Raw genomic sequence first — 13,154 nt, 5'->3', positions numbered from 1 at the left:
ATGCCTTGGTTTAGTTTGAGCAAGGAATGAGAAAGCAACTAGTGGTGCATGCTGGTAAGAAATTGGAGATTTACATTATCAAGCTCCAGTAATAAAAAAAGTGAACCCCCATTATCAATTGCAGCAGATCTAAGTGAGTTCAGCATGACTCTGAGTGGAGAGGTCATGTCAACAAACAGCATTGATCTCAGTGGAGTTTGACAACACCAAAAAAAGATAGTTGTAACAGAAGGTAGACACAAAATGCTGGAGTAACTCAGCGGGACAGGCAGCATTTCTAGAGAGAAGGAATGGGTGACGTTTCGGGTCGAGACCCTTCTTCAGACTGATCAGTTGTAACAGAAAATATGTTTTGTAACATGGCAAGTGATAATGATCTCTCTAGTTTCATATTTATGATATTGGTAGTGTTGTGTCCCATTTTATTTGTGTTTGCTACATCAGTGAATATTTTCAGTTTCTCCTTAGATAGCATTAAATGGAATGAACAGATAAAGGTAACATTTAAAACTTTAATTGGCTGCTGTGACATTGAGTTCACAGATTCTAAAGGAGGTGCTTTCTTTTTTTTGGTGTTATTTTTAATCGAGGTGGTGGCAATGGTGGGCTATTGCTCGTGTGTGATGGAACAAAGTACACTGCTTCAGTGGGCAGGTAAGAGATGATCACATAGAAGTGGAATTCTGCAGTAAACTGTCTGGGAAAAAGTCTCCACCCTTATGTTCATGAACTGATTAGGTTTTTAAGGACAAAGGTCATTTTGTTACTGACAATTTTCTTCAAAAAACTGAAATGTAATTCTGGTATTCTTTGAAGAAGTAAATTCTCTGAAGAAGTGAATAGCAGGACAGACAAAGGAGAGTCAGTAGATGATTTTTACTTAGATTTTCAGAAAGCCTTTAATAAGGTGCCACACGTTAGGAAGATGGGAACCTACAGTATCACAGATACTAGCATGGATAGCAGGTTGGCTGGATGGCAGAAGACAAAGAGTAGAAATAAAGTGGGCTTTTTTTGGTTGGCTGCCAGTGACTAGTGGGTTTCCGCAAGGTTCAGTGCTGGGGCCACTGCACATTATAAATTAATGATTTGGACGAGGGGATTGAAGGCTTTGTGGAAAAGTTTGCGGATGATACAAAATTTCGAGAGGGCTTGTATACAAAAACAGGGGTGTAATGCTGAGGCTCTATAAGGCGCTGGTCAGGCCGCATTTGGAATATTATGAGGTATTTTGGGCACCATATCTGAGAAATGATGTGCTGGCTCTGGAGAGGGTCAAGAGGAGGTTTATGTTGTACTTTGGTACCTTTGTTGAGACTCTGGACAGACCACAAGTACACGTGTATAAAAGGTTACAATGCTGGAGCTCAACTCCAGGCTGTTTATTCCGTGGCCACCTGGAACCAGAGTGGCCGCCCAATCACACCAATCACTTATATACACAGGCATACAAAGTAGTCCTTGTGACCAACAAAGTAGTCCTAGCAATATCACAACATCCCCCTTGTCTTATATATTACAACATCCCCCTTGTCTTATATAAAATCTTTGTTTTGTCTACATTTTGTTTTTTGTATTGTTTTCTTTACCATTCTAGGGCTAAAATATATTTAACAAACAAAACCAAAACACCATTGCTTTTTGCAAACAAAACCAATAACACAACTAAACACAATTGCTTTTTTCGCCATCATGGTGGTCACTCCTCTGCGGTAGTTCACTCATCGCCGGGTGGTCACTCATCTCCGGGTGGTCACTCATCTCCGTGTGGTCACTCACTCCGTGTGGTCACTCCACAGATATATACATATATACAAAAGCATCAAATATAATACATTAAGCTTTCAGTACACAGATCACTACACAGATCATTAAACACAAAATATTCATTTTGTTCCATATCTTCCCCTCAAGAAGACTTGCTGTGTAGATCAAACGTAGTGTAGGCTCTAGATGCTCCACCACCATGATTTGGCTGCCACTGCTGGCCTCCCACTGCTGGGCTGGCACTGCTGGGCTGGCACTGCTGGGCTGGCACTGCTGGGCTGACACTGCTGGGCTGGCACTGCTGGGCCGGCACTGCTGGACTCCCACTGCTGGGCTTCCAATGCTGGGCTGGCACTGCTGGGCTGGCACTGCTGGGCTCCCACTGCTGTAATCGCGGTGCGATCGCGCCTCCGCTGCAGTGCGCGCTGGCCCCGCCCACAGGTGCTCCCCGGCAGCTGCCGCTCAACTTCGAGCGCACTGGCCCTGCCCACAGGTGCTCCCCGGCCCCGCCCACAGGTGCTCCCCGGCAGCTGCCGCTCAACATCGAACGCGCTGCCGCTGCGGTGCGCGCTGGCCCCGCCCACAGGTGATCCCGGCCGCTGCCGCGCAAATTCGAACGCGCTGCCGCTGCCTCAGGCCCAGGGCCGTCCCGACTCTCCGGTCGCCGCGCCTGGGTGAGTATGCAGTGCCTCGGCCTTACCGGCCGCCGCACCTCCGCGGGTGGTCGGTCCCTCCGGTCGCCGACCCCCTCCGGTCGCCGCACACCTCCATGGGTATCGGTCTCCTCCGGGTCTCTCCCGGTCGCCGCACACCTCCGTGGGTGTCGGTCTCCTCCGGGTCTCTCCCGGTCGCCGCACACCTCCCTGGGTGTCGGTCTCCCCAGATCGCCACGCACCTCCCTGGGTGTCGGTCTCCCCCGGTCGCCGCACACCTCCGTGGGTGTCGGTCTCTCCCGGTCGCCGCACACCTCCCTGGGTGTTGGTCTCCCCAGGTCGCCGCACACCTCCCTGGGTGTCGGTCTCCTCCGGGTCTCCCCCGGTCGCCGCACACCTCCGTGGGTGTCGGTCTTACCGGTCGCCGCACACCTCCGTGGGTGTCGGTCTTCCCCGGTCACCGCATACCTCCGTGGGTGTCGGTCTTCCCCGGTCACCGCACACCTCCGTGGGTGTCGGTCTTCCCCGGTCACCGCATACCTCCATGGGTGTCGGTCTTCCCCGGTCACCGCACACCTCCGTGGGTGTCGAGTGTCCCGGTCGCCTCCGGTCTCTCCCCTGCGAAGCAGTCGCAGGCTCCTAATCTCGGGCCTGCACAGGTGCTGGGGCGCGATGTGGGCCTTCACACACCGCCCTTTGCAGCTTGCAACGTCACGTCGGCAGCTCGGCGCTGACTACTGAGCAGGTAAGTATACCTGCATATATTGGCCCCTTACCGAGCGGGAAACTTTTTTCATTCTTTAGGGCTCTATCTTTTATTCCTGTTAACCTTTTTGCTGGGTTCCTTTTTGTTAACCTTCTTCTTTTAAAAAAAAAAAAATTTATTAACCTTTTTTCTTGGGTTCTTTGTTGTTTTCCTTTTCTAGGCTAAACATCCCACCGATGCCACCATGTTGTACTTCGTGGTCCGGTACCTTTGGTACCTTTGTTGAGACTCTGGACGGACCACAAGTACACGTGTATAAAAGGTTACAATGCTGGAGCTCAACTCCAGGCTGTTTATTCCGTGGCCACCTAGAACCAGAGTGGCCGCCCAATCACACCAATCACTTATATACACAGGCATACAAAGTAGTCCTTGTGACCAACAAAGTAGTCCTAGCAATATCACAACATCCCCCTTGTCTTATATGTTACAACAGTTTACAAGAATGATCCCAGGAATGAGTAGGTTAACTTATGATGAGCATTTGTCAGCACTGGGCCTGTACTCGCTGGACTTTCGAAGAATGAGGGGGGGACCCCTGCAACATCTAGAAGAGTCTAGGACTGGAGGTCATAGCCTCAGAATTAAAGGACGTTCTTTTAGGAAGGAGATGAGGAGAAATTTGTTTCATCAGAGGGTGGTAAATCTGTGGAATTCTTTGCCACAGAAGGCTGTGGAGGCCGTCAGTGGATATTTTAAAGGCAGAGATGGATAGATTCTTGATTAGTCCAGGTGTCAGGTTATGGGAAGAAGGCAGGAGAATGGGGTTGGGAGGGAGAGTTAGATCAGCCATGATTGAATGGCAGAGTAGACTTGATGGGCCAAATAGCCTATCTACTATGACCTTATTACGGAGGTAACATTTGAATTGATGGTTAATCTGGGCCGTTGGTTTTTAGTCAGTAAAGGGCCTGTCCCCCTTAGGCGATTTTAAGGCGACTGCCGGTGACTAGGTTGTCGCCGACAGTTCGCCGGGGTGTCGCGGGCATGACCGTGAGTAGTCTTCCAAAGATCATAGTGGATCGTAGTGGATCTCGGCGCGTCGCTGAGAAATCAAACGGTTTGAAATTTCTCAGCAATAGCTAGCTTGTCGCCAGGCATCGTAGCTTATTGCGGTCGCTGTCGCATGCTGTTCCCAGGTTTGATAGGTTCTCTTAAGATGCATTTAGATGCTCATAATATTAAAATAAGTAAAGTCATTTCAAAATACCATAAAATGCTTGTGTTTAACGAATTTATTTACCGTCAGGACATTTGACAGGTAGATTGGAGGCGACAGTTTGACGGTCAGGGAAGCGATGTTTTTGGCCTCGGCCATTACATTTAAAGTGTGGTCCAATCCCAGATATTCAACCCAGAAACCAGATATGCATCTCCCTTACATTTTCAAAGAATGCCCACAAAAATCCACCGAACCACTTTTTTAATTAATTTTTTTAATACAGCTATTAGTAAACTGGAAGTAAATCCGGTTTATTCCTTGTTACAGTGAAGCTTGGTTTTTAAGTAATACATACAAGGTGTTATAGTTCAAAACTCTCAAGTACTTACCGACTTGTCAGTGATTTCAGCGAAAACCAGGATGCCGGAGAAGCATTGACTGCGTGGGAATTTTCGCGATGGTTCAGAAGACGCTGTAATCTCGACCTGACTCGGCTTATCGTGGTCATTGTCGTCGGGTAAAAGAAAAGTTTGGCGATCTGCTACGACTTTGACAGTCGCCGGCAGTCGCCAAACAAATCGCCTAAGTGAGACAGGCCTTTAACATGACTGCTGCAGAACCATACCTAATTATACTCAGCCTACTTGAAAGGCAGAGATGTGTTTGTAACTAGTAACAGCAGATGAAACATTAACCACTTGCAATCACCAAATAATTGAGAAGAACCCTGAAAGGTTGCAGTCATGACTCTATCCCCCACAGTCTCACTCTCTTCAGTGTTACCTGACCTTCGCATTTTCACCATTTTCTTTAAAAACAAATCTAAATTATTAATTGTTCAGATATGTTAGTACATAACAAACTTTGTCATTGCCAAATTTTCATTCGGGATCATTAGTGAATAGATGGTTACTTCAGTGTATTTGAGAGAGGGAGAGATGGCAATCTGTTGCATTTGTGCTGGATATTTGGACAGGAAGTTGTTCATTACCAACGCAACGTGAATGAGAGAATAGGATCCTAATAAGTATAGTGATCGTAATTGACTAGGCTCTTTTGATTTTCATTAGGCACAAAGAATTATTGATGACCCAAACTCCTTGATTGACAATTTAGCAATCAGGGACTTTGTATTTCAGAATTTTATTAACTGTATCTTTTGACAAAGAAGACACAATGTGCTGGAATAACTCAGCAGGTCAGGCAGCATCTCTGAAGAACATGGAGACATTTGACATCGGGGCCCTTCTTCAGATTCAGTCCAAGAGATTCAGTGATGCTGCCTGACCTGCTGAGTTACTCCAGTACTTTGTGTCTTCTTTTGTAAACCAGCAACTGCCGTTCCTTGTTTCTAAGAATTTGTCAACTTGAGTTGCAGAGGAATAAAATATGAAGCTAATTGGATGATGTTTGAAATTTACATGCCCCAAGGTATTCCTCAGATGCTGACTTGTGGATGTTTCTTATCACATTGCAATTCAAAAAAGATTTTGAAAGAAGGATCAAGGTTTACCTGCATGATCTAAGGACCTTGGTTTTGAGGAGAGCTTGAAGGAATTGGAAAACTGCTCCTCCGAATAGCGAAGTGTGAGACGACCTGAGTTTTTAAAAATGAGAATTTTGATTGAATAGAAGAAAGGTTCTTGCCATGATTGGCTGAGTTAATAAACAATAGTGATAATCATTTTGAATAATTAATAACCTGTGGTGATTATTTGGAAATGAAATTAACTTTCAGATAGAGGAGTTGATTTCAATCATATGATGGAGATGAGCGTTTGCTCCATTGCTTTCTCAAACTTTAAAGAAGTCCCGAGAGGTATATGTAATGGTTAAAAGTTTGAAAACGTAAATCCAGAAAATGACTTTTAAAGTAGGACAAGGGGATGCATAACCAAATGAGATTATGGTGAATTTATGATTGAGTCAAAAGTTTTTCATATAAAGGCTGATTGTTATAATACATTGTACTCTGAGATAAGAGTGGAAATGGGAAATAAAACCTGAAATTGAATTGTATGTGGGATGGGAAAGGTACGGTCATTATGGTCGATGACCTAAGTTTGCAGCCTTCCTTTTGCAAATTTTCTGATGACCAACAAACTTGGAAGTGAGCTTCCATGGTCTCTTAACTATCAAACATTCTGAAATAGAGTATTTCAGATAGTTCATGCATTTGTGGATGCGTTAGCAATGAATTAATATTCACCTCCAAAAGGAATGTTTGCTCTTGATAATTGTTCAGCAGCCGAGAACATGAAACCATTCACTTAAACCTACCACAGCATTAAGTGAAAAGTGACACCACAAAATGTTGCGGAGTAAAATTGTCTAGCCTTTTCATCCAAAGTTTTTAATTTCTGAGCAATCTCAGTTCAGGTATCAAACAAAAAAGCCCAAGGCAATGATTTTGGAAAAGAGCTTTAAAGGGAAGGGGCAACAAAGAAATATAAATTGGAAAAGATAAATATTTGGTGTGAATATAAGAAACAGAATATAAAGCACAGGAAACAGCAGATAAAATTGAAAAATTCGATTGGGAATTAAAATCAATGGAGTGAAATCTGAAATGAAAATAAGGAGAAATTACAACTTGAGAATAGTTAAAGTTGCAAGTGAGATTGTTCTGTTCAAGGTTTTCACATCTGTAACCTCTTATGTCTATAATCTAGATTTCATATTGGCAATATAGCATGTAAGAAACTAACTTGATAGACCAGCGAGAATATTAAAAAAGGTACCAATGTGCCATTTTTTAAATTTGTTGCTGATATACAGTTTATTTGCTTGTTCATATCTGTTCCAAATTTGGTCATTGACTGCAATGTCTCCTGTATCCACTGTTCCAGGTGTGGACACCTGTATATCGGCAAGACCAAGCGCAGGCTCGGCGATCGTTTCGCTGAACACCTCCGCACAGTCCGCATAAATCTACCTGATCTCCCGGTTGCAAAAACACTAACTCCCTCTCCCATTCTCACACTGACTTTTCTGTCCTGGGCCTCCTCCATTGTTCGAGTGAGGCCCAACACAAATTGGAAGAACAGCACCTCATATTTTGCTTGGGCAGCTTACACCCCAGCGGTATGAACATTGACTTCTCTAACTTCAAATAACCCTTGCTTTCCCTCTCCATCCCTCCCCCTTCCCAGTTCTCTGACCAGTCTTACTGTCTCCGACTATATTCTCTCTCTCTTTGCCTGTCCCGCTGAGTTACTCAAGCATTTTGTGTCTATCTCCTGTGGCTGTCTTACTTGCAGCTTAGAAGCTTGTATACTTCAGCATTTTCATACTGAGGGTGGGTTCAGTCTATACAGTGCATTAAGAAAGTATTCAGACCCTTCACTTTTTCCACATTTTGTTACGTTACAGCCTTATTTTAAAATGGATTAAATTCCTTTTTTTAAAAACCATCAATCTACACACAATACCTCATAATAAAAAAGCGAAAACAGGTGTTTAGAAAATTTTGCAAAGTAATTAAAAAGAAAGAACTGAAATATCACATTTACATAAGTATTCATAACAATTGAGAAATCGGATCGGAAAAAAAAAAGAAACGATGTTTAGACTTGTAATGAACACTAAGGTTCCGCTAGAGGTCGCTCGGTGTTCCGTGAGAAATCCCCCGAGCCCTGGCAGTCTCCCCGAAAATGTGGCACCTCAGCTGGACAAGGCAGCCAATCTCAACCTCATTGGGACTTCCACGGCCGATCGGTGGGTTGAATTTGCAACCTGCGGCCGGGGATCTGGAACTCCAGCCCAGCTGGAACCAGCAAATCTATCCCCATAGCCGACTTCTTGCTAGATAAACCAGCAAAGTTCTGGAGCCAAGAGTGCCAGAAAATCAGTGATGGGACTGTAATGAGTAAATATTAAATTTAAGTGCAAGATTATGTAACTAAATTAATTAAGACGGGGTTAAAATATAAAACACAGCAGAAAAGCCAGTTACCACCTTTTTGGGCTGATTATCAATTAATGTGCGAATTTACTTAAATGTTATTACTATACAGTGACATATTCACATTATTTTGTAATGTCCATTTTTACTTTGAAGTAATTGCTCAGTTTGGCCGGCCAGCCAGCTCTATGAAGAGTCCTGGTGGTTTCAAAGTTCCCTCTACCCCGACTCTCTCCCCCCCCTCTCTCTCTCTCCCCCCCCTCTCTCTCTCCCCCCCCTCTCTCCTCCCCCCCCTCTCTCTCCCCCCCCCCCCCTCTCTCTCCCCCCCCTCTCTCTCCCCCCCCTCTCTCTCTCTCCGCCCCTCTTTGCTGGCCTTCATAACAAGAGGAGTTGAGTATAGGAGCAAAGAGGTCCTGCAGTTGTACAGGGCCCTAGTGAGACCACACCTGGAGTACTGTGTGCAGTTTTGGTCTCCAAATTTGAGGAAGGATATTCTTGCTATTGAGGGCGTGCAGTGTAGGTTTACTAGGTTAATTTCCAGAATGGCGGGAATGTCGTATGTTGAAAGACTGGAGCGACTAGCCTTGTATACACTGGTGTTTAGAAGGATGAGAGGGGATCTTATCGAAACATATAAGATTATTAAGGGGTTGGACACGTTAGAGGCAGGAAACATGTTCCCAATGTTGGGGGAGTCCAGAACCAGGGGCCACAGTTTAAGAATAAGGGGTAGTCCATTTAGAACGGAGATCAGGAAAAACCTTTTCAGTCAGAGAGTTGTAAATCTGTGGAATTCTCTGCCTCAGAAGGCAGTGGAGGCCAATTCTCTGAATGCATTCAAGAGAGAGCTAGATAGAGCTCTTAAGGATAGCGGAGTCAGGGGGTATGGGGAGAAGGCAGGAACGGAGTACTGATTGAGAATGATCAGCCATGATCACATTGAATGGCGATGCTGGCTCGAAGGGCCGAATGGCTTCCTCCTGCACCTATTGTCTATTGTCTAAAGCTATATATCTAACCACACTTTTTTCTGTTGTGAACAGCGGAGGTGCTGGTGGTGAAAAAATGGATAATTCTCCACTCCGAGGGGATCTAATGGCAACGGGACTCCATGAGAGGTATGCAGTTCCTTATTGTAGATGGTTATGCATGCAACCTATACTGTAGCTACCTTATCACCACTAACCACGCCCCATCCTATTAGTACAACTGTAGTCTCCTCCCTTTGTTCCACCCTTTTAGGTCCCGGTACGTCTGAAGGCTGGATGCAGTCAGTGCTGGGACGTGTGTGCCATGTGCTATAATAAACTACCAGTAAAGGTTACAGTGTGTCAGAGAACACTCCTTTACATGGTGTCAGAAGTGGGATGCGAGCGTTTCCCGTTTACCGGTTTTCATTTATTTTGTTCCCGTTAGTGCCCAGTTTCGGGTTTCCCTCGATATGGCGTCCTCATGCCGAAAGCCATCTCCCCTTGTCTTCGATGCCGACATTGCGGAACGATGGTCGACTTTTGTGATGGACTACACTCACTACGTCAATATTGCGAACCGGAACGACCCAGCCGCGGTCAAAGCATCACTTTTGCTCAACCTGGCCGGTCCCGACGCAATGAAGAGAGCTCAAGCCTTTGTCTATGCACCAGCGGTCCTGGATGACAACGACCAGCCGGTCGAGCCAGCTGAATCGGCCGACGACCCGGTATGTCTTTTGCGCAAATTCGCGGAGCTATGCGACCTGCCCTCCAACCGTATACTGGAGCGGGCCAGGTTCTTCTCACGCAAGCAACAGCCGGATGAACCTGTTGAATGCTTCATTGCCGACCTGCGACACCTTGCCCAGCGGTGCCGATTCGAAACCATGCGCGACCAGCTCGTCAGAGACATTCTCGTTACCGGTATGGTCGATCAGAAGCTGCGTGCCGACCTGCTGCAACGGCCTGACCTAACCCTGACTCAAGCAATGCATGCGTGCCGCATTGCCGAAGTGGTCCACCATCCTCACGGACAGAGGGGGTCTGACAACCGAGCCGTAAATTTAACTGGAGTTGCTGGACAACGACGGATGAGGGAGAACTTTCGCCCTCCACAGCGGCCCGTTCGCACACCCCGGGACCCAAGATCTAACAAGTGTCCTAACTGCAGCTACGTACACTCCTCAGAATCACAGTGCCCAGCCCTTGGGAAGACATGCAATTTCTGCGGGAGAAGAAACCATTTTGCAGCTGCCTGCCGATCCCGTGGGAAAGTTCCCTCAGCTCCCAGACAACTCCTAGACAATCTTTTGCAGGTTGATAGCGAGATGGACTCTGAGCCCAGCTTTTCCACGGGAGATGTAAGTATTTACACTCTCCTCCACAGCCGATCTCGCCTCCCCGATCCTTCTGTGAACATAACTGTCAACAATAAGTGTTTCTCTGCTAAACTTGACACGGGGGCGAAGGTGAACGTAATGTCAACAAAGCTGTTCCACCGGATAAGGAATAATGAGCTGCTGATTGCCGACCGCTCTGTTTTGCGTGCCTATGGGGGAGAGGAACTAACACCTGTGGGGAGGGCGACCTTCCACTGCGTGCTGCAGGAAGGTTCCCAGGACCTGTCTTTCTTCATTCTGGACAGTGACTGTGTGACGTTGCTTAGCAACCGGGCATGCCAGGATCTTGGGCTGGTGTCGTTTAACCATACGGTCCACAAGGTGCAACCTGTGATGGATCCACTATGTGAGTACCCAGACCTGTTTGACGACAAGCTGGGGAAGCTGCCGGTGGTGTACAAGATCGCGACAGACCCATCTGTGGAGCCCGTGATCCGTCCACCCCACAGGGTGTCTTTTGCCATGAAGGGCAAAGTGGAGAATATGCTCAAGGACATGGTCAACATGGGAGTGCTGGAGGCTGTCAGCGATCCAACCGTATGGGTCTCCACCATGGTCGCCACGTTGAAGAAAGGAAAAAATGAGATACGGGTGTGCATTAACCCCAAGGACTTAAATATGGCAATTAAACGGCCCCACTACCCCATGAGGACTGTCGAAGATGTTGCCGCCCAGGTGGGACAAGCTACTGTGTTCTCCGTCCTCGATGCAAGGAGCTCGTTTTGGCAGATACCCCTGGACAAACGCTCCACGGATCTGACCACGTTCAGCACGCCCTTCGGCAGGTTTAAGTTTTTACGGATGCCGTTCGGCATCAACTCTGCCAGCGAGGTATTTCAGCGTTCTATGGAACAACTATTTGCAGGTCTGCCCTGCGCGATTATTGTGGATGACATTCTGGTCTATGGGAGGGACGTGGCCGAACATGACCACAACCTCCGGCGGATTTTGAACCGTGCCCGGCAGATAAATTTGAAGCTCAATCGGTCAAAGTGCAAGTTCCGGGTGCCTGAGGTCACATACGTCGGACACATCTTCACAGCCCAAGGGTTAAAGCCAGACCCGCAAAAGACCAGCGCCATCTCTGAGCTGCCGGCCCCGACTGACGCTGTCAGTCTGCAGCGCTTCCTGGGCATGGTGAACTACCTGGGGAAGTTTATCCCCGACCTCAGCGAGTTGAGCGCACCCCTGAGACAACTCACAAAGAAGGACATTGCCTGGGCATGGTTTCCACACCACCAGCAGGCGTTCGACCTGCTGAAGACGAGGCTGGTCAGCACACCAACACTAAGGTTTTTTGATCTGCTGCTTCCAATCGTGGTCACCTGCGACGCCTCCCGATTTGGACTGGGTGCTGCCTGCCTGCAACTCCACGCTGACGACTCGCTGCAGCCTATCTCCTATGCCTCTAGGACAATGACGGCCACAGAGCAACGCTATGCTCAGATAGAGAAGGAGCTGCTGGCGGTGGTTTTCGCGTGTTCGAAGTTTAGAGACTTCTTATTCGGCACCAGGTTCACCATTGAAACGGATCACCAGCCACTGGTGACAATACTTAATAAACCGATACACTGCGCTCCTGCCAGACTACAGCGGATGATGCTGCAGCTACAGCGCTTTGACTTTAAGATCGTATATAAGAGGGGCACCGAGATGCATGTGGCTGATGCACTGTCCCGGGCCCCCCGGACCTCCTGCGACCAGCACCCCTTCGAGCAGTCGGACTTACAGGTACTGAACGTCAACTTCGTCCCTTCTCACCAGCTGAAATGCCTGGTTGAACACACCGCAAACGACCCCGACCTGCAGCAGCTTGCTGCTGTCATCAAGCGCGGGTGGCCCACCAAGCGGAATTCGTTGCCTGCCAGCGTCCACCCCTATTTTTTGGTCCGCGATGAGTTAGTCCTCCGGGATGGTATTATTATCAAAGGGCACAAAGTTGTCATCCCGGAATCACTGCGTGGCTTGTATTTTGATGCCGCCCACATGGGACATCCCGGTGCAGATGCCACCATCTCACATGCCCAGGACCAGTACTACTGGCCGGCCATGGCTAAATACATCCAAGCCCGAGTCGATTCCTGTCCGGACTGTCACTCGCTTGCCCCGCATCAGCAAAGACAGCCACTTTTGCAGCAGCCTGCACCTGAAATGCCCTGGACTTCTCTGGCTGCCGACATTTTCGACTGGCGTGGTAAGCAATACCTTGTGCTAGTAGACTCTTACTCGAATTGGTTCGAGGTGGACTTCCTCCCTGCCATCACCTCCGAGATGGTGATCAGCAAGCTTCGCCGCCACTTTGCCACGTTTGGTTCCCCTGTCCGGCTGCAGACAGACAACGGTCGCCAGTTCACCAGCGCTGAGTTTCGAGCGTTTGCCACAAAGTGGAACTTTAATCATTTCACTAGCAGCCCGGAGTACCCTCAAAGCAATGGTCTAGCGGAACGGGCGGTCCGGAGCGCTAAGCACCTGCTTGAACAAACCCGCCTCTCGAACGGGGATTTCTATCAGTGTCTCCTGAACCTTCGCAA

The 13,154-nt window shown here is 47.6% G+C and overlaps 1 protein-coding gene across 2 annotated transcripts in view; it reads left to right on the top strand.

The window, feature by feature from the left end:
* Positions 1-13,154, top strand: part of klhl13 (kelch-like family member 13) — a 169,612-nt gene that overhangs the window by 32,817 nt on the left and 123,641 nt on the right. For both annotated transcript variants that reach the window (XM_078412628.1, XM_078412631.1), the window contains one exon: positions 9,296-9,370. In XM_078412628.1, the coding sequence (XP_078268754.1) occupies positions 9,296-9,370 (75 nt within the window). The remainder of the gene's footprint in view (positions 1-9,295; positions 9,371-13,154) is intronic.

Source organism: Rhinoraja longicauda, chromosome 15, assembly GCF_053455715.1.
Source record: "Rhinoraja longicauda isolate Sanriku21f chromosome 15, sRhiLon1.1, whole genome shotgun sequence".
Taxonomy (NCBI): Eukaryota; Metazoa; Chordata; class Chondrichthyes; order Rajiformes; family Arhynchobatidae; genus Rhinoraja; species Rhinoraja longicauda.
The sequence above is the reverse complement of the archived record's forward strand: the minus strand, read 5'-3'. Positions and strand labels throughout refer to the sequence as shown.